This window comes from Heterodontus francisci, chromosome 2 (assembly GCF_036365525.1).
Source record: "Heterodontus francisci isolate sHetFra1 chromosome 2, sHetFra1.hap1, whole genome shotgun sequence".
NCBI lineage: Eukaryota > Metazoa > Chordata > Chondrichthyes > Heterodontiformes > Heterodontidae > Heterodontus > Heterodontus francisci.
Window position 1 is genome coordinate 219,343,063 of NC_090372.1, and position 22,601 is coordinate 219,365,663.

At 44.8% G+C, this 22,601-nt stretch overlaps 1 protein-coding gene across 8 annotated transcripts in view; it reads left to right on the top strand.

The window, feature by feature from the left end:
* Positions 1 to 22,601, top strand: part of hsf1 (heat shock transcription factor 1) — a 151,982-nt gene that overhangs the window by 53,847 nt on the left and 75,534 nt on the right. For all 8 annotated transcript variants that reach the window (XM_068015866.1, XM_068015893.1, XM_068015900.1 and 5 more), the window contains exons 5-7: positions 4,104 to 4,179; positions 7,432 to 7,493; positions 11,470 to 11,566. In XM_068015866.1, the coding sequence (XP_067871967.1) occupies positions 4,104 to 4,179; positions 7,432 to 7,493; positions 11,470 to 11,566 (235 nt within the window). The remainder of the gene's footprint in view (positions 1 to 4,103; positions 4,180 to 7,431; positions 7,494 to 11,469; positions 11,567 to 22,601) is intronic.

A 22,601-nucleotide genomic window follows, 5' to 3' on the forward strand; every position in this document is an offset into this window, starting at 1 on the left:
TTTTTTGAGGTTGTAACTAGCAGGGTAAATAGGGTACACCAGTAAATGTTTGGATTTTCAAAAGGTGCCACACTAGATTATTACACAAAATTAGGGCTCATGGGATTTGGGATAATAGATCATTGATTGAGGATTGATTAACAGACAGGAAAAAAAGAATATTAGGTTATTTTCAAGTTGGCAGGCCTTAACCAGTGAGGTACTGGAAGGATCGGTGTTCGGGCTTCAGTCACTTAAAATCAGTATCAACGACTTGGATGAAGGGACTGAGTGTAATGTTTGCTGATGGTACCAAGCTGTAAAGGGATACATGGAGGTTAAGTGAGTGGGCAAGAAGGTGGCAGATGGAATATGATGTGAAGTATGAAGTTATCCACTTTGGAAGGAAAAATAGAAAAGCAGAATAGATTTTAAAAAGGTGAGAGATTGGAGTATAAAAGTAAATAAGTCTTTCTGCAACTATATAGGGCCTTAGTGAGACTGACCCATCTATTTTGTGGGGGGGGGTGTGGTCAAGCTGACCAGTATATTTGGTGGTGGAGGGATGTGGTCAGGCTGACCAGTGTATTTGGGCGGGGGGGGGGGGGGGGAGGCGTGGTCAGGCTGCCCAGTGTATATGGTGGTGGGGGGGGTGCGGTCAGGCTGACCAGTGTATTTGGGGGGAGGGAGGTGTGGTCAGGCTGGCCAGTGTATTTGCGGGGGGGGGTGGGGGGGAGGCGTGGTCAGGCTGACCTGTGTATTTGGGGGGGGGTGAGGCGTGGTCAGGCTGACCAGTGTATTTGGGGAGTGGGGGGGGGAGGCGTGGTCAGGCTGGCCAGTGTATTTGGTGGGGGGGGAGGCATGGTCAGGCTGGCCAGTGTATTTGGTGGGGGCGGAGGCATGGTCAGGCTGGCCAGTGTATTTGGGGGGGGGGGGGGAGGCGTGGTCAGGCTGCCCAGTGTATTTGGTGGGAGGGGGGGGGGGCGTGGTCAAGCTGATGTGGGTGTTTGAGAGTATTTTGGGTGGACTATACGACCAGGATATTTAAGAGGATGGTGGTGGGGAAGTGGTTGTGGGGAACTGGTAGGTTGGGGGGATGATTGAGCTGACAAGGGTATTTGGGAGGGGACAGTGTACAAGCTGACCAGGACATTTGGGGTTGGGTTGCTGGATGAGGTGACCAGGGTATATGGGAGGGGTGGATCGTCATACTTATTGACATGAGATGTAACTCGAGAAACCTTTTGCACCTGGTATGCTGAGAAATTAAACCCTGAGACCAGTTGGTTCAGATTTTAGTGATGCTGGTATCCGCCCTCTCCCACACTCCCCACATGTATTTTGGAAATTACCACATCGTGGGTCAGCAGCACAAGTATCCAGTCAGATCCAACCGTTCAGAGACTCTTGAGCTTTGTAAAGAACTATAGGTGTTTACAGTGCAGATGGGGACCATTCAGTGCAGTGTGTCTACAGGTTCTGTGCTTAAATAGTCCTAAACTGTGTCAACTATCTTAAATACTTACCCAATTTTCCCTATTTAGGATTCCCTCTGGCAAAATATTCCATGCTCCAACAGCATTTCTATAAAGTAATGTGTCCCAATCCTTCTACTCTAATGACTTCACAGAATAATACAGTGCAGAAGAGGCCCTTCGGCCCATCGGGTCTGCACCGATGCATTAAAACACCTGACCTGTCCACCGAATCCCATTTGCCAGCACTTGGCGCATAGCCTTGAATGTTATGATGTGCCAAGTGCTCATCCAGGTACTTTTTAAAGGATGTGAGGCAACCTGCCTCTACCACCCTCCAAGGCAATGCATTTCACACCGTCCCCACCCTCTGGGTAAAAAAGTTCTTCCTCAAATCCCCCTTAAACCTCCCACCCTTAAACTTGTGACTCCTCGTAACTGACCCTTCAACGAAGGGGAACAGCTGCTCCCTATCCACCCTGTCCATGCCCCTCATAATCTTGTACACCTCGATCAGGTCACCCCTCAGTCTTCTCTGCTCCAGTGAAAACAACCCAAGCCTCTCCAACCTCTCTTCATAGCTTAAATGTTCCATCCCAGGCAACATCCTGGTGAATCGCCTCTGCACCCCCTCCAATGCAATTACATCCTTCCTATAATGTGGCGACCAGAATTGCACACAGTACTGCAGCTGTGGCCTTACCAAAGTTCTATACAACTTCAACATGACCCTCCCTGCTTTTGTAATCTATTCCTCGATTGATAAAGGCAAGTGTCCCATATGCCTTTTTCACCACCCTATTAACCTGCCCTTCTGCCTTCAGAGATCTATGGACAAACACGCCAAGGTCCCTTTGTTTCTCGGAACTTCCCAGTGTCAGGCCATTCATTGAATACTTCCGTGTCACATTACTCCTTCCAAAGTGTATCACCTCACACTTTTCAGCGTTAAATTCCATCTGCCACTTTTCTGACCATTTGACCATCCCGTCTATATCTCCCTGTAACCTAAGACTCTCCACCCCACTGTTAACCACTCGGCCAATCTTTGTGTCATCCATTAACTTACTGATCCTACCCCCCACATAGTCATCTATGTTGTTTATATAAATGACAAACAATAGGGGACCCAGCACAGATCCCTGTGGTACACCACTGGACACTGGCTTCCAGTCACTAAAACAGCCGTCTGTCATCACTCTCTGTCTCCTACAGCTAAGCCAATTTTGAATCCACCTTATCAAGTTACCTTGTATCCCATGTGCATTTGCTTTCTTGATAAGTCTCCCATGTGGGACCTTGTCAAAGGCTTTGCTGACTTGTGTGAATAATTTATAGAACTGGTGAAGACTATTGGTATCCATTTGCCTTTATCATGCGATGTGTCATATATTCATCAATATTTTATTTAATTTTGCTCCCACTCTCAACCTTTACTTTCTCCACCGCTGCCCCTAAACAGCTAGTTCCAGTGTTGCCGGATAGTGCTTATGCCTAGTAACCCTGGGAGACATTCAGCGCACACTGGGGATCAGACAGAGTTTTCTTTGAATTGAAAGTGATTGAAAGGAGGTTCTGCAGATCAGTGAGTTACAGTTTGTACATCTCCAGAGATGACGTGTTCCAATAGTTCATCTCTCAGCTCCACTCTGGTTGTTGGGCTGGTCAGCTACTCAATGTTATGTGATATTTAAACTGCTTCCTGTTTTTCTTTGCCTATTTGAATTATATAATACTTTTTTCCTTTCCCCTTGATGACTCCAGCTGGATAACAGTCCTTTGTTATGAGTACCAGCACTTCATTTGAGTATTGGGCTATTCCATCTTGAAGGGCAACCCAGCTAAATATGATGCTGTTTTCACCCAGTGTCCATACTTGCACTTTCCAATTGGGAGCATTGAAATGCAATCAGGACAGACAACCTTGGCACAACTTCACCCCACCCCTAACCCAGAACTATTGAGGCCAGTTGTGGAATCCCTGTTCCAGCACTGGTCGAGACCAGTTAACTTGTCTTTTGATTGGATCCAAAGCTATAATGTGGCGATAATGCATGTTGTGCATTTGTTACTGTGTCAGCATGCTAAGCTCATTTTAAATTAAAATAACTACAGTTCTCCAATTGCTCAGCCAGTTTAGTCAGTGAACGATTGTGCTGCACTTCTAAAGTACAAGGTGCTGAGCTAAACTGATTTTATCCAAGACAGCAATTGGACAAGTATCTTAGTTCGTTGCAACTTGCCTCCATATTATAGACAAACGTTAAATCCCCATAATAAAAACAAGAAATGCTGGAAATACTCAGCAGGTCTGGCAGCATCTGTGGAGAGAGAAGCAGAGTTAACGTCATAGAATAGCTGACCAGAAGGTCATGGAGCAAAGACAACCTTGTCCTATCTACACCACCTCCTTTGTTATCTCTTGCCCCATCCACGCTTTACTTGCTTATAACCTTTTACATTTCTAATATTTGCCAGTTCTGAAGAAGGGTCGCTGACTTGAAACGTTAACTCTGCTTCTCTCTCCACAGATGCTGCCAGACCTGCTGAGTATTTCCAGCATTTTCTGTTTTTATTTCAGATTTCCAGCATTTGTAGTATTTTGCTTTTATTTTAGAATTAATGTTGATCTTCGTTTCGTTTTTACAGTGAAAACGAAGCATTATGGCGCGAGGTGGCCAGCCTGCGACAGAAGCACACACAGCAACAGAAAGTCGTAAATAAGGTAAAGGATCAAGGAGATTGTCAAGGCACTTAATTCAGAGTACCCTCCTGACTGCTTGAGGTTTATCAAACATTCTCACTTCCCTATGTACAATGTTCTGTTGTATTTCCAAAACAGCACTGGCTCGAGTTATCCTTCCCTTTCGTGGTCGATGCATAGTGAATGGACCTTTTTATTTCTTCCTTCATAATGTAATATTGTTGTCAAATCCACCATGTTGGTGTGCTTGGTCCAAGGTAATCTTGAGTGGGTAGCTTGTGATCTTGTCCCACCAGTGTAATTGGTGCACTGATTTGTACATGTGATTTTGCTCCCAGGCAGAAGGAAGGAACCATTTACAGGAAGTATAGAAATGTAAACTTTGTTCTCACCCCACCACCAACCGTGATCTTGTTGAAAATTCTGTACCTGACAAATACAGGCCCTGGTATCTGCTGGTCTTTTGATCTCAGTCAAGGTGCAGTACGAAGGCATTAAAAATAGCGTCATTGGATTTTAAAGGGCCAAATCATGCAGGATCCTAACCCTGATCTGTAATCATGACTCTCCCACCTGTCTCTGCTGACGAGTGTCCTTGCCTGAAGTCAGCCAAGGACAGGATTGAGATTGGCTGTGATGCCCTCTGTGACGGAATAGCCCAGCTAGCACTCATAATATCAGTTTGCATGTGAAACATGGCTGAGGTGCCACAGGAACCCAGCAAGGGAGTGGATATATAACAGCAGTGAAGGGCAGCGTCAGATGAGTGAAGGGGTTGGGGGGTGGTGGTGGCAGGATAATTCAGTTCTACTGCATGGCTGGACAAGTGACTATCAATCAAAAATAACAACCAGAAATGCTGGAAATACTCAGCAGGTCTGGCAGCATCTGCAGAGAGAGAAACAGAGTTAACATTTCAGGTCAGTGACCCTTCATCAGGGTTCTGAAATGTTAACTCTGCTTCTCTCTCCACAGATGCTGCCAGACCTGCTGAGTATTATCAGCATTTCTGGTTTTTAATTTCAGATTTTCAGCATCTGCAGTATTTTGCTTTTATTTGAGATCAAAAATATGTAGCCCAGGTAAGCAGAGGGGTCCAAGCAAATCATATCATCTTCAGGCTGGATGACAAGGCAGGTTGTTATAGTCATGTGAAATTACTGTTATATGTGACTTTAACTGGGAATCTGGGATTTGGTAGGAGTGCCTACCACAGAAAATGAAGTGCTCTTTCAGTGTCTAATCATTCTGGCAGTGTTCTATGACTGTTGAGGTGGGAGGGAATCAACCATACTTAAAGCTTGTTTTTTTTTTAATTGGGAAAGGGGAGTAGAGGGGTTTTGTTTTCCGAAGTGGCGGGCCATTCACCTTTGCACTGGCCACAGAGAATTCCCCCACCTCTCAAGCTGTGGGGAATGCAGTGCGGAGTTCAGGCATTTTTCCCCCTGAGAGATACAGGAAGAGTAGCAGGGTAGCCATTTCCAGACCCCTTTGTATCACCAGTGATGTTGCTAAAGGTCTTGGAGCAGGTTTCTTGCCCGTCTATTTAGCTGTGATTGACGCATAGTGCGAGATGGCTGGGTAAGTAAGATGGGGGAGGGGTAAATCAACGTGTCAGTGAGTTGCTCAAGAGAGTCTTGTTATGAAGGACCAGCAGCTTGTAACTTGTGGGTGGGTTACAGAGGAGTAGGAGGAGACGACGACTGCTCAGTAAATGGGTGAAAGTGGGAGGGTTGGTTCCATCAAGTGATTGGAGGGAGAATTATTTCCTTTTAGGGGAGAGGGTGTTGCTATGTGTCCCAGACAAGTGTCTGGGAAAAGGTTGATTGCTTGCATGAATGTTGTGGATGGGTTGTTGCTGCTTTGGATGTGGGAGGTTATTTATATCAGACTGATCATGAGGTGACTGTTTCATGTTGATGAAGATATTCCTCTTGCTCCTGGTCTGGTTCTTTCTTTGAAGGCAATAGGAGAGGATGACTAGGATACCTGAAGTCATGGGACAGACATCTTGTTACGGAAGACCTGCTGGATCATTCAGCTAGAGGCACTAACCTTGGGATCAAGCTTTGTAAACGGGCTATTGGAGAGGGCAATGGGTTAAGTGCTCTTCACTTTGTTTATTCCTGGGATGTGGGTGTCTGGCAAAGCCAGCATTTATTGCCTATCCCTAATTGCTCTTTAAGATGTTGGTCTTCAATACAACTCGGTCATGTACGAGGCCGTATCAGAGAGCAGTTAAGAGTTAACCGCGTTGCTGTGGGTCTTCAATTTGTTTGAATTATTTGGTGTTCAATAAATAGAAACAAATGAACCTTCTGCATCCTTCCCCCCCCCATCAGCTGATTAGCTAACATCTTGTTGATTAATGTGTGAAATTTCTAATTTTTAGACTGTATTGCTTATGGCGCTTCCCAGCGGACTCTCCATTATCAAGGCGGCTGCCCCGTGACTTCAGCTGAGCTCAGGGTGTGTAGCGCAGGTTCACCTTCCAATGCTATGTATAATCTTTTGGATTGGGGATTCGGTGTGGGTGTGGGGGCAGGGTTTGCTTTGGCAGGAGGGTTGGTTACATAGAAAATGATTGAGTTAGTTTTATGTAAATAGGAGTTTTGTGTGGCATGATTTATGGGAGTTGCTCTTTGCTTGTGGGATTGTGCCTTGGGAGAAATGTGGGCGGTTGTGGGGGGGGTGGTGGGGGGCAGTGCTCCTTTCAGATTGGAAGTAGAAGTATTATTGGGTGCGGGGGAGGGGAGTGGGGGAGGAAAAGGGTTGTCTGCCAGTTAGATGGTGGGTCTGTTGCAAGAAGAGGTTACAGATGGGAAGTTGTCACTGATGAGGCTATGCTGAATGGTTTGCACTTGAGGTAATGTGTTGGTTACAAAAGTCTTTCTCTGGCAATATACTGAGAGATGTCATGAGTTGGGTCAGTTGCAGGGGTGGGCTAGCTTTGGACAAAGCATCGGTAGGTTGTGAATGAATGTGGAGTAGCACATGTGTGATTGGGAGTGGGGTGGCTAGGTGGGTCTAAATATGGGTTGCACTGGGCCCATCTAACCAGCCATGTGGGTGGAGCTGTGACTTGAGGGGAAGGTGGGGCTCTGTTTGATTCTGGAGCTGAGGGAGGAGATGGTCTGATTAAGAAACAGGGGTCTCTTTGGCTGTGGGACTGCGAGAAGGGGCGTGTTTGATGGCACAGAGTAGCTGTGTTGGATTGGTGTGTTTTACTCTGACTAAGTAATAAGGAAGCACTGTTTTTCCTTTTTTTTTCAGCTAATTCAGTTCCTGATTTCACTTGTGCAGTCCAACAGAGTCATTGGAGTGAAGAGGAAAATGTGAGTTCGTTATTAACAACGCTCTGACAGGAATGAAATTACTGCTGTATGTTCATCTGTAACCAGCCTGTTAGTTGAGGTCATGGGAGAGCAGTATTCATGTGTTCCCTCGCTGCAGTTACACTGTTTAAACTCGCTTACTTGGATGGCAGGATTGTGGATGTTTTGAACATGTGGGGTTCAAATTTTGGCACCAGATAGCATAATAACTGCAGGTTGTTACTTGGCCAGTCTCAGTCTTGCACGATCTGAATCAAACATGTGCGCGTGTAAAAGCCCATTTATTTCAGCGAAGAAGCCCCTGATTATAAGGCGATGGTTGTGCAACCTGTTTGCATCACGGACAACAAACAGTGTTCTTAATTCAAAAAGCATTTGATAATTTACCACACAACAGACTTGTGAGCAAGAGGGCACAGATATAAGGTTATTGGGAAAAGAAGCAATGGCGACATGAGGAAAAACTTTTTCACCGAGCAAGTGGTTAGGATCTGAAATGAACTACCCAAGAGTGTGGTGGAGGCAGATTCAGTCAAGGCAATCCAGAGGGAATTGGATTATGTGAAAGGAAAGAACGTGCAGGACCACGGGGAGAAGGCAAGGGAGTGGCACAAAGTAAATTGCTCTTTTGGAGAGCCAGTGCAGACATGATGGGTCAAATAGCCTCCCTCTCTGCTGTAACAATTCTGTGATTTATAGGAGGGAGTTCCACACAGTTTCTAGCAGTTAACTTTCTATGTAATTGTGTTAATCGAGATTACAACCTAAATACAAATGAGACCTTGTGGATGAATAAGAACATAAGGGAACAACTGAGGGTAAGGAAAGAGGCATACGTTAAGTACATGGACAGCAGAGGAGTGCATGATGAGCGAGAATACAAAGGGATTAGGAGAAAAGTCAAAAAAACAATTGGGAAGGCAAAGCGGAACTATGCAATTAAATTATCAAGGAACATAAAACAAAATAGTAATATTTTACAGGCACACCAATAAAAAAGGAAGGCTGAGATGGGAATAGAGCCATTAAGGGATAGACAGGATAATACTGCAGGTAATAATAGAGAGATGGCAGCAATGTTGAATAATTATTTGGCTTCAGTATTGACTAAAGAATTAGAACAGGTAGACATGACATTGAATGATATGAGGAATGAGTTAAGTGCATTTGAAACATTTTTTTAAAAAGGGGGTGTATTGAATAAAGTAATCAAACTCAAAAAGGATAAAACTCCTGGTGTGGATGGATTGCATCCACACATTTTAAAAGACTCTAGGAAAGAGATAGCAGAGGCCTTGCTACACATAGTTAATAACTTGTTCGAAAAGGTGTAGTGCCAAAGGACTGGTAGATAGCTAACGTAATTCCTATATTGAAGAAGGGGGATAGAAAATGTCATGGGAATTACAGACCAGTGAGTTTAACATTTGGTAGGAAAAATAATGGAATGCCGACTAAAGGAGAGAATTTTAGAAATCCAGAAACTACAAATATAATAATGAATAGTCAGCATGAAGTTCAAAGGGAAAAATCTTTCTTGATCAACTTTATTGAATTTTTTGAATAGCTAACAGAGTGAGCAGATGATGGTGATGCAGTAAATACATTTTATCTGAATTTTCAAAAGGCCTTTGATGAGGTGCCCCATAATACTCTCATGAATAAGATCGGAGAATGCGGAGTCAGGAGCAAGTGGCGGAATGGATTGCTAGCTTGCTTCAAGGGTAGTTTATTCAGAGTGGCAGAAAGTGGGAAGTAGTGTTCCCAAGGGCCAGTGCTGGGGCAACTAGTGTTCACAATTTACATTAACGATTTGGACTTTGGAATCAAAAACAAATTTCTAAATTTGCAGATGACACCAAATTGCAGGGGATGGTGTTAGTCAATACTGGAGAAGAACTGCAACAAATTAAGTTAATAGACTTGCAGAATTGGCAAATAGTTTACTGATGTTACAAAGCTAGGTGGGAATGTAAGATGCGAGGAGGACGCAAAGAGGCTGCAAAGAGATGTAGACAGGTTAAGTGAGTGCACAACCAGGTGGCAGATGGAGGATAATGTGGGGAAGAGTGAGGTTATTTACTTTGGAAGTAAGAATAGAAAAGCAGAACATTTTTCAAAAGGCATGAAAATTGTCAGTGTTGTACAAAGAATGAAAAGTTGGCATGCAGATACAGCAAGGAATTAGGATGGCAAATGGAATGTTGGCCTTTATTGCAAGGGGATTGGAGTACAAGAGCAAGCAAGTCTTGCTTCAATTGTGTAGGGCTTTGGTGAGAACACACCTGGAGTACTGCATGCAGTTTTGGTCTCCATATCTAAGGAAGGCTATACTTGCCTTAGAGACAGTACAGCAAAGGTTCACGAGTTAGATTCCTGGGATGAGTGGGTCTCCCATGGTGAGAGGCTGAGTAAATTGGGCCTATACTCCTGGAGTTTAGAGGAATGAGAGGTGATCTCATTGAAACATACAAGATTCTGCAGAGGCTTGACTTGGCAGACACTGAGAGGTTCTTTCCCCTGGCTAGGGAATCTAGAACAGGAGGGCATAGTTTCAGAATAGGGGATTGGTCACTGAGGACTGAGATGAGGAGAAATTTCTTCACTCAAAGGGTTGTGAATCTTTGGAATTCTCTACCTCCAGAGTTGTGGATGCTCCATCGTTGAATATATTTAAGGCTGGGATAGACAGATCTTTGGTGTCTGAAGGAATCTCTGATATGGGGAGCCAGCATGAAAGCCCGAGTTGAGGCAGAAGATCAGGCATGATCTTTTTGAATGGCGGAGCAGTTGGAGAGGCTGTATGGTCTACTGCTTCTATTTCTTACTGTCTTGTGTCAGGCAATGAATGCCAGATCATAATTTTCTGCACTTAAAAAAAAAAAAAAAAAATTCTTATCTGCCCCCCACCCGCCACCCCAGTTACCAACCCTGCAGCCACTGGAAGCAGTTTCTCCTTATTTACTCCATCAAAACCCTTCATAATTTTGAATACCTTTATTAAATTTTCCCTTTAATCTTATCTGCTCAAAGGAAAACAATCCCAGCTTCTCTGGGACCCGGATCAGTGTCCTGGGTACAATAGTTTATCTCTATATTCTGATCCTCAGTGATGAGTATTAGTCTGTTGTGCCTTCTGCTCAATCTAACTTAGGTTTGTGCAGTTGAGTGCATCTTTTGTATTTTGGTTTCTGTGTACTCTTGTTGGACTATTGCTCACAGCTCAGAGGATGATATTGCTCTGCTGCCAGATCCTGTGACTGCAGGTCACTGAGCATGATTCCCCTCACACGGATCTCTGCCATCATGGAAGGAACAGAACACTCTAGTTGCTTTCAGAGGGGGGAGCAAGTTAAAGCAGCTAGTCCTCTCAAACACCTCATGGCTGGCAGGAGCCAGCTGGAGCTTTCAAGGCTAAGATGAATGGATTTTGTTGAGCAAGAGTACCAAGGGATATGGAGCAAAGTTAGATTAATAGGATTGAGGTTTTTTTTTTATTCGTTCATGGGCATCGCTGGCTAGGCCAGCATTTATTGCCCATGGACTAATTGAATGGTGGAACAGCCTCAAGGAACTAAATGGCCTACTCCTGTTCTTAAGAAACCAGAAAAATTCTAACCCATCAATCTGTAATCTTATGCTATTTTTATACTACCTATCACACCTTCAAGCAGTTCATAAATGAATTCTATTTGCAGTTAAGTAAGCTATTCTGTGCCACTGGTATCCCACAAAGAGCCATCAGATGAATGGCCAGTCAGATTTTTTTCTTTGTGGTTGTTTGAGGTAGGAATGGCCAAGGCACTCTGTCCTTTAATAGAGCAGTGGAAGCTCTGTCATATCCATCTGAACTCAGGAAGAGGTAGGCATGGCGTTGCTTAGCCTCACCTGAGGGCAAAAGGTGAAGTTCATGTCTACACGTGCAAGCAATATCCTTGAGTCTCAAATGTTCACTTTTTTTTTTGTTCTCTTTCAGCCCTCTCATGTTAAATGACAGCAGTTCAGCGCATTCTATGCCAAAGTACAATCGCCCATACTCCTTGGAACCTCTGCAAGAATCGGCAGCACTGACGGTAGGTGCCATAGTGCATGTTAAGTATCAGCATGTATAATTAATAATGCAGGTGCATGTATTGTTGCCCATGGTAAGTTGTGTTAAACTCCAGAAAGCTTGTTGTGGAAGGATAATGCTGGAGCCTATATTTACTCTGTTTCATATTTATTGTGCAAAGTAAAAAGATTACAAACATGTAGCTCCTCAGTCAAACCCTTCACCAGTCTCAATGAGTGTCTGCTTATAAGTGCTCAACTAAGACCCCAATTAACACCCTTCACCTGCATATTATCAAATTATTGACACACAATTAACAGCTTAACAAGTTGTGCCATCTAAAGGCTGTGATTTGCAACCACCATCACTGGGCACCATTTATATTGGAAGTTCCCCCCGCCCCCCTGAAAATTGACTGAATGTGGAGGCAATTTCACTGTTGAATGTTAAGTGTGGCTAAAAATCTGGACCAAAGCAGCAGTAGAGTGCAGTTACTGACCAGTTTATAAGGCAGTTTCTGTTGTAAACACCAGTAACAACTTCTATTCATATAGCACCTTTAATATAAGGGAACGTCCCAAGGTGCTTTACAGGAACATTATAAAACTAAGTATGAGCCACAAAAGCAGCTGTTAGGTCAGATAACTTGGATCTTGGAATACAGAGAGAATTTCAAAATTTACCAATGATGCAAACTTGGAGGAGTGGCAAACAGTGAGGATGATATGAGCTGCCTGCAACAGGACATAGGCTAGCAGAATGGCCAGACAGGTGGCAGAAGGAGTTTAATTTAGACGTGTGAGGATGATGCATTTTGGCAGAAGGGATGGGGCAAGTCAATCTAGACTTAATGGCACAGTTCTAAAGATTGTGCAGGAGCAGAGGGACCTGGGGTTCATGTGCACAGATCCTTGAAGGTAGCAGGACATATTGAGAGTAGTTAGCAAAGCATATGGGATCTTGGGCTTCATAAATAGAGGTATTGTGTACAATAGCAGGGAAGTTATGCTGAACCTTTATAAAACTCTGGTTAGGTCCCAACTGGAGTATTGTGTCCAATTCTGGTCACCACACTTTAGGAAGGATGTGAGGGTCCTTGAGAGGGTGCAGAGGAGATTTCCAGAGTGGTTTCAGAGATGGGGGATTTTAGTTACAAGGTTAGGTTGGAAAATCAAGGATTGTTCTCCTTAGAACAAAGGAGATTGAGGGGAGATTTGGTAGAGGTGTACAAGATTATGACTGGCTTAGATAAGTTAGACAATAAAAACACTGTTCCCATTAACTGATGGTACAAGGACTAGGGGACGCACATTGAGGATTTTGGGCAAGAGGTGCAGGGGAAATGCTCGGAAGAATGTTTTTACGCAGCAAGTGGTAATGACCAGGAACTTGCTGCCCATGACGGTGGTGGAAACTGAGACAATTAATGATTTCAAAAGGAAATTGGATGGGCACTTGAAGGAACTAAACTTGCAGGGCTTTGGGGATCGAACGGGGGAGTGGGACTGACTGGATTGCTCCACTTGGAGCCGGTGTGGACTTGATGGGCCGAATTACCTCCTTCTGCACCATAAGTGACTGACCAAAAGCTGAGTCAATGAGGTAGGTCTTAAGGAGTGTCTTAAAAGGGGAAAGTGAGGTGGAGAGTTGGGAGGGCATTCCAGAGCTTGGGGGCCGAGGCAACTGAAGGCGCGGCCACCAAAGGTGGAGCAATTAAAATCAGGGATGCACAAGAGGTCTGAATTAAATGAGCGCCAATACCTCGGAGGGTTGTGAGGCTGGAGGAGATTACAGAGATAGGGAGGAATGAGGCCATGGAGGGATTTGAAAACAAAAGAATTTTAAATTCAGATGTTGCTTGTCTGGGAGCCAGTGTAGGTCAGCAAGCACGGCGAGTGATAGGGGAATGGGACTTGGTGCGAGTTAAGACACGGGCAGCAGATGACCTCCTCCAGTTTACAGAGGGTAGAATGTAGAAGACCAGCCAAGATTGCGTTGGAATAGTCAATTCTGGAGGTAACAAAGGCATGAAAGAGACCAGACATAGACGTTTATAGATGGGAAGTTATAAGTGTTTTGCAAGGTGGAGTGAAGGCTGCTCCAGAGAAGATCGACTGTAGGAAAATGGATTTAAAATGCTAGCTTTTGTTCTCCAGTACAGTGTGTATGCAATTGTTTGCTATTCACTCAGACCTTGGTAATCCCTTATATTCTGATGGGAAATGCTTAGTCTGTGAGAGTTTTCTCAGTCCTGAGTGAAATGGATTGGGCAGTTTTCCATCACTCTAATGAGAATTTCCCCATTGTAGTTTTACTTTTCCTTCTATTGCTGCATGTGGTCATGTGCTTTTCTCACCACTGCCCACATACATTTTTTACTTTCCTCTCTGAACACTGTTCTTGCTGAGGTACATTTCCCCATGTACTGATAGCACCCTGCTACCCCACACAAATTTTAGAGGGATTCCCAAACCATGGTATTAATTTTAAGTAAGGCAAACTTGAAAGGGATGAGAAATGCTTTGACCACAGGAAACTGGGCTGTTATGCAACTGGGTAAAGCTACAGTAAGCAGTGGGAGGTATTGAAACGAATCCACAAATGATATAAGTGAGTGTATCAGGCTGAAAAGAAAGACTTGCACAAAGGCAAGAAAATATCACATGGACTAAGGGTGCTGTAAAAAATAACAAAGGGAGACAAAGTAATATGGAAATAGGAAAAAACTTGCGGAGGATAGCAAATCTAATAGCAGAAGTTTTTATAAATGAGTGTAGGCCCGTAAAAGACAGATGCAGGTGAGACTGTAATGGATTGTAATAAAATGGCAAACTCTGTATCCATTTTAGTAATAGAGGATCCAATACCTCTGGTACAATGCAAACAAAATAAATCAAGGAGATATTTCGTAGATTTGTTTTTTTTCAATGGTAGTGCAGAAAATCATGGGACTTGGGTCCTGGATATCTGTCTGTCTAAACAGTTTCCACCTCAGTATTAAAGAAATAAGGGAAGAAATTGCAGGTGCATTACTCAGAATTTTCCAAAGCTCCCTAGATTCAGGAATTGTGCTTTTGGATTGGGAAATCTGAAAATGTTACTCCGTTATTTAAGAAGTGAAGGAGACAGAAAGATTACAGACATGACACTCTAGCATTAATTGTGGAGCAAGTTGCTGAGTGATTGAGCACTTGGACAGTTATCAGCTGATCAAAGAGTATATAGATTTGTGATTATTAGGTCATGTTTGACTAATCTAGTAGAATTGTTTTATGATGTCTTTAGCATGGTGGATTGGGGAGTGTTCTTGAACGTGTCTATATGGACTACATGAAGGAAACTAATAAAGTTCCACAGATGAGCTATGAACATAAGAAATAGGAGCAGGCGTAGACTATATGGCCTCAAACCAGCTCCACCATTCAATATGATCATTGCTGATCATCTGCCTCAACCCCCAGCTTCCCATCCATTTTCTCATATCCCTTGATTCCCTGAGAGATCAAAAATCTGTCTAACCCAGCCTTGAATATACTCATAGGACAGACCTCTCATTGTAGGAACCAACCTAGTGAACCTTCACTATACTGCTTCCAAAACGGTCTTCCTTAGATCTGGAGTCCGAGCGTGTGCATAGTACTGTAGGTGTGTTCTCACCAAACACCTGTAAAATTGTAATAAGACTTCCTTGTTCTTGTCCTTCAGTCCCCTAGCAATAAAGGCCAATGTGCAATTTGCCTTCCTAATTGCTTGCTGTACCTGCATGCTAACTTTGCATAAAAGCAAAATATTGCAGATGCTGGAAATCTGAAATAAAAGCAGAAAGTGCTGCAGATACTCAGCAGGTCTGGCAGCATCTGTGGAAAGAGAAGCAGAGTTAACATTTTCAGGTCAGTGACCTTTCATCAGAACTGACTAACTTTGCTTTCCTTGTACGAGTACACCCAAGTCCCTCTGAACATGAGCATTTAGAAGCTTTAGAAATTCTGCTTTTCTATTAAAACCAAAGTGAATAACCTCACACAACCCCACATTACACTCCATCTGCCGCCTTGTTGCCCTTTCACTTAACCTGTCTATATCTTTGCAGCCTTTTTTTTTTATTTGTTCATGGGATGTGGTGTCACTGAGTAGGCCAGTGTTTTTGCCCATCCCTTACTGCCCTTGAGAAGGTGGTGATGAGCTGTCTTCTTGAACCACTGTAGTCCTTGGAGTGTAGATACATCAACAGTGCTATAGGAAGGGTGTTTCAGGATTTTGACCCAGCAACAGTGAAGGAACAGCAATACCTTTTCCAAGTCAGGATGGTGTGTGGCTTGGAGAACAACTTGCAGGTGGTGGTGTTCCGATGCATCTGCTGCCTTTGTCCTTCTAGGTGGTAGAGGTCGAGGGTTTCGAAGGTTGCAGCTTCTTGTTGAAGGAGCCTTGGTGAGTTGCTGCAGTGCATCTTGTAGATGATGTACACTGCTGCTACTGTGTGTCAGTGGTTAAGGGAGTGAATGTTGAAGATGGTGGATGGGTTGCCAGTCAAGCAAGCTGCTTTGTCCCAGTTGGTGTCAAGCTTCTTGAGTGTTGGAGCTGCACCCATCCAGGCAAGTGGAGTGTATTCCATCATAGTCCTGACTGTGCCTTGTGGATGATGGGCAGGGATTGGGGAGACGGGAGCTGAGTTACTTGCCGCAGAATTCCCCAGCCTCTGACCTGCTCTTGTAGCCACAGTATTTATGTGGCTGGTCCAGTTCAGATTCTGGTCAATGGTAACCCCCAGGATGTTGATAGTGGGGGATTCAGCAATGGTAATGCCATTGAAGATCAATGGGAGATGGTTAGATTCTCTGTTATTGGAGATGGACGTTGCCTGGCACTTGTGTGGCGCGAATGTTAGTGGCAATTATTAGCCTAAACCTGGCTGTTGTCCAGATCTTGCTGCATCTGGACACGGACTGCTTCCGTATCTGAGGAGTCACGAGTGGTGCTGAACATTGTGCAATTCAGCAGTGAACATCTCCACTTCTGACCTTGTGATGGAGGGAATCATTGAAGCAGCTGAAGATGGTTCAGCCTAGGACACTATCTTGAGGAACTCCTGCAATGATATCCTGGGACTGAGATGATTGACCTCCAACAACCACAACCATCTTACTGTGCTAGGTATGACTCCAACCTGTGGAGAGTTTTCTCCCTTGATTCCCATTGACTCCTGTTTTGCCAGGGCTCTTTGACACCATCCTCCGTCAAATGCTGCCTTGATGTCAAGGGCAGTCACTCTTGCCTCACCCCTGGAGTTCAGCTGCTTTATCCATGTTTGGACCAAGGCTGTCGAGGTTGGGGACTGAGTGGCCCTGGCAGAACCCAAACTGAGTGCGTGAGCAGGTTATTGCTGAGCAAGTGCTGCTTGATAGCACTGTCAACGACCCCTTACATCACTTTGCTGATGATCGAGAGTGGACTGATAGGGCGGTAATTGGCCGTGTTGGATTTGTCCTTCTCTTTTGCACAGGACATACCTGGGCAATTTTCACACTGTTGGTTAGATGCCAGTGTTGTCGCTGTACTGGAACAGCTTGGTTAAGGGTGTGACTAATTCTGGAGCACATGTCTTCAGTACTATTGCTGCAATGTTGTCAGGGCCCATAGCCTTTGCAGTATCTAGTGCCTTCAGCGATTTCTTGATACTTCGAGTGAATCGGATTGGCTGAAGATTGGCACCTGTGATGCTGGGGACCTCAGGAGGAGGCCGAGATGGATCATTCACCCAGCACTTCTGGCAGAAGATGGATGCAAATGCTTCAGCCTTGTCTTTTGCACTGCTGTACTGGGCTCCCCCATTGTTGAGGATGGGGATTTTTGTGGAGCCTCCTTCTCCTGTTAGTTGTTTAATTGTCCACCATCATTCATGACTGAACGTTGCAGGACTGCAGAGCTTAGATCTGATCCGTTGGTTATGGGATTGCTTAGCCCTGTCTATCACATGCTGCTGACGCTATTTGGCATGCAAGTAGTCCTGTGTTGTAGCTTCACCAAGCTGGCACCTCATTTTTAGGTATGCTTTGTGCTGCTCCTGGCATGCCCTTCTGCACTCTTCATTGAACTAGGGTTGATCTCCGGCTTGATGGTAATGGTAGAGTGGGGATATGCCAGACCACGAGGTTACAGATTGTGGTTGAATACAATTCTGCTGCTGCTGATGGTCCACATCGACTCATGGATGCCCAGTTTTGAGTTGCTAGATCTACATGTGAACATATGAAAATTTCTCCTCACCTCTGTCTTAAATGGGCAATCCCTTATTTTTAAATAGTGACCCCTTGTTCTAGATTTTCACACTAGAGGAAAAATCATTTTCACATCCACCCTGTTAAGACCCCTCAGGATCTTGTATGTTTCAATCGCCTCTTGCTCTTCTAAACTCCAGCGGATACAAGCCTAGCCTGTCCAACCTTTCCTCATAAGACAATCCCGCCCATTTCAGTATTAGTCCAGAAAACGTTCTCTGAACTGCTTCCAGTGCATTTACATCCTGAAATACGGAGACCAGTACTGCACACAATACTCTAGTTGCGGTCTCACTAATGCCCTGTATAACTGAAGCATAACCTCCCTACTTTTATATTCAATTTCCCTTGCAATAAACGATAACATTCTATTAGCTCTCCTAATTACTTGCTGTACCTTCAAACTAACCTTTTGTGATTCATGCATGAGGACACCCAGATCCCTTTGCATCTCGGAGCTCTGCAATCTCTCACCATTTAGATAATATGCTTTTTTACTCCTGCCAAAATGGACAATTTCACATTTTTCCACATCATGCTCCTTTTGCCAAATCTTTACCCACTCACCTAATGTATCTATATCTCTTTGTAGCCTCCTTGTGCCCTCTTCACAACTTGCATTCCCACCTATCTTTGTGTCTTTCGCAACCATACCTATTACATCTCGCCAACCAGAAAATTACCCATTTATGCCGACTTTCTGCTTCCTGTTAGCCAGCCAATCTTCTATCCATTCCAATATGTTACCTCTTACACCATGAGCTTTTATTTTCTGCAGTAACCTTTGATGTGGCACCTTATCAAATGCCTTCTGGAAATCTTAAGTACAGTACATCCACTGGTTCCCCTTTTATGTTAGTTCTTCAAAGAACTCCAGTAAATTGGTTAAGCATGATTTCCCTTTCACGAAACCATGTTGACTCTGCCTGATTATACCTTGAATTTTTCTAATTGCCCTGCTATAACGTCTTTAATAATAGCTTCTAGCATTTTCCCGATGACAGATGTTAAGCTTGTAGTTTCCTGCTACCTGTCTCCCTCCGTTTTTGAATAAAGGCGTTACATTTGCTATTTTCCAATCTAATGGAACCTTCCCTGAATCGAGGAAATTTTGGAAAATCACAACCAACGCATCAACTATCTCACTAGCTATTTCTTTTCGGATACTAGGATGAAGTCCATCAGGACTCGGGGACTTGTCAGCCCGCAGCTCCAACAATTTGCTCAGTACCACTTCCCTGGTGATAGTAATTTTCTTGAGTTCCTCCCTCCCATTTCCTGATTTACAGCTATTTCTGGGATATTACTTGTACCCTGTATGGTGAAGACCGAATCTGTTCGAAATCTATCCCATTTAGCATGGTGATAGTGCCACACAACACGATGGTGGGTATCCTCAATGTGAAGACGGGACTTCGGCTCCACAAGGACTGTGCGGTGGTCACTCCTACCTATACTGTCATGCACAGATGCATCTGTGACAGGTAAATTGCTGAAGCCGGAGGTCAAGTAGGTTTTTCCCTCTTGTTCGTTCCTCACCATGTGCTGCAGACCTAGCCTAGCAGCTATGTCAGTAGTGGTGCTACTGAGCCACTCTTGGTGACGGACATTGAAGTCCCTTACCCAGAGTACATTTTGTGCCTTTGATACCCTCAGTGCTTCTTCCAGTTGGTCTTCAACATAGAGAAGTACTGATTAATCAGCCAAGGGGGGTGGGGGAGGGAGTAGTTAGGTGGTAATCAGCAGGAGGTTTCCTTGCCCATGTTTGACCTGATGCCATGAGACTTCAAGGGGTCCAGACTCAGTGTTGAGGATTCCTAGGGAACTCCGTCCCAACTGTATGCCACCGTGCCACCACTTCTGTTGGATCTGTCGTGCCGGTGGGTCAGGGCATACTCAGGGATGGTGATGTCTGGGACTTTGGATCTAAGGTATGATTCGGTGAGTATGACTGTCAGGCTGTTGCTTGAGTATTCTGTGGGACAGTTCTCCTAACTTTTTGGCACAAACACCAGATCTTAGTAAGGAGGACTTTGCAGGGCTGACAGGGCCGGTGTTGCCGTTGTCTTTTCCAGTGCCTTGGTCGATGCCGGGTGGTCCGTCCAGTTTCAGTCTTTTTCTTAGACTTCATAGATGTTTGATCTAACTGAATAGAATAGAATATTAGATTTAGAGATACAGCACTGAAACAGGCCCTTCGGCCCACCGAGTCTGTGCCGACCATTAACCACCCATTTATACACCCATGGGCGGCGCAGTGGTTAGCACTGCAGCCTCACAGCTCCAGCGACCCGGGTTCAATTCTGGGTACTGCCTGTGTGGAGTTTGCAAGTTCTCCCTGTGTCTGCGTGGGTTTCCTCCGGGTGCTCCAGTTTCCTCCCACAGCCAAAAGACTTGCAGGTTGATAGGTAAATTGGCCATTATAAATTGCCACTAGTATACCACATCCTCACCTGTCCCTATATTCCCCTACCACCTACCTATACTAGGGGCAATTTGTAATGGCCAATTTACCTATCAACCTGAAAGTCTTTTGGCTGTGGGAGGAAACCGGAGCACCCGGAGGAAACCCACGCAGACACAGGGAGAACTTGCAAACTCCACACAGGCAGTACCCAGAATTGAACCCGGGTCGCTGGAGCTGTGAGGCTGCGGTGCTAACCACTGTGCCGCCCTATAATTATAATTCTATAATATAATAGAATGTTTAAGGAACAGAAAGAGGCCACTTGGTCCATTGTGTCTGTTCTGGCCAAAAAACGATTCACCTATTCTAATCCCACCTTCCAGCATTTGGTCCATAGTCTTGCAGATTATGGCACTTGAGGTGCATATCCAAACTCCATAATCAATAATAAAGAATCAACAATCAATAGTGGTTTCACAGTCACCATTAGACTAGCTTTTAATTCCAGATTTATTAATTGAATTCAAATTTCACCATCTGCCATGGTTGGATTCAAGCCCATGTCCCCTGAACATTAGTCTGGGCATCTGGATTACTAGTCCAGTGACATTACCACTACGCCATTGCCTCCCCTCCTCATACACTATGCTGTGTGTACTCTCATGGATCCTAGTTACGCCTGTCTTTATGTGGGATGTATCGAGTATTCCTTGTTCCAGTCCTACTCAGGCCCCCTCCCCCAACTCTTTTTCAGGTACATTGATGACTGTATCGGTGCCGTTTCCTGCTCCCGCCCGGAACTGGAAAACTTCATCAACTTTGCTTCCAATTTCCACTCTTCTCTCACCTTTACATAGTCCATCTCCGACACTTCCCTTCCCTTCCTCGACCTCTCTGTCTCCATCTCTGGGGATAGGTTGTCTACTAATATCCATTATAAGCCCACCGACTCCCACAGCTACCTTGACTACACTTCTTCACACCCTGCCTCCTGTAAGGATTCCATTCCATTCTCCCAGTTTCTCCGTCTCCGACGCATCTGCTCTGATGATGCAACCTTCCACAACAGTGCTTCTGATATGTCTTCCTTTTTCCTCAATCGAGGATTCTCCCCCCACCCCCCCACTGTGGTTGACAGGGCCCTCAACCGTGTCCAGCCCATTTCCCACATCTCTGCTCTCTCCCCTTCCCCTCCATCCCAGAACCGTGACAGGGTTCCCCTTGTCCTCACTTTCCACCCCACCAGTCTCCACATCCAAAGGATCATCCTCTGCCATTTCTGCCACCTCCAGCATGATGCTACTACCAAACGCATCATCCCCTCCTTTCCCCTGTCAGCATTCGGAAGGGATCGTTCCCTCCGCGACACTCTGGTCCACTCCTCCATTACCCCCAACTGCTCGTCACCTTCCCACGGCACCTTCCCATGCAATCACATGAGGTGTAATACCTGCCCATTCACCTCCTCTCTCCTCACTATCCAAGACCCCAGCACTCCTTTCAGGTGTGATTTACTTGTACATCCTTCAATTTAGTATACTGTACTCGCTGCTCACAATGCGGTCTCCTCTACATTGGGCAGATCAAGTGCAGATTGGGTGATCGCTTTGCTGAACACCTTCATTCAGTCCGAAAACATGACCCCGAGCTTCCTGTTGCTTGCCATTTCAACACCCGCACCCCACCACCCCCCCCTCCCCCTGCCGCCCCCGGCTCTCATGCCACATCTCTGTCCCTCCAGCTTGCTACAGTGTTCTACTGAAGATTAATGCAAGCTTGAGGGACAGCATCGCATTTACCGATGAGGCAGGCTACAGCCTACCGGACTGAACATTGAGTTCAGTAATTTCAGAGCATGACTGGCCCCCCTTTTTCTTATTTTTTATTTTAGTTTGTTTCATTATTTTTTTTTAACCATGTGCCTGCCCACTCTTTTTCATGTTTGTGCTTTTGGCCAGGGCTGTTCATTATTCTGTCATTAAACACCCTCTCTGCCCTAACGCTTTGTCTTTCACCACACTATTAACACACCCTTTGCTTTTGCTCCATGACCTTCTGGTCAGTTATTCTGTGTGACCTTCTGTCCTATCAGCACCTTCCCTTGTGTTATCTCTTGCCCCACCCCTGCTTTATTTGCTTAAAACCTATTGCATTTCTAACCTTTGCCAGTTCTGATGAAAGGTCACTGACCTGAAACGTTTAACTCTGCTTCTCTCTCCACAGATGCTGCCTGACCTGCTGAGTATTTCCAGCATTTTTTATTTTTATTTCAGATATCCAGCATCTGCAGTATTTTGCTTTTATTTTAGTGGATAGATGGAGTCGAGGTACATAATAAAATAGAATGGTGGAGCAGTGTTGAGGCATTAATTTGT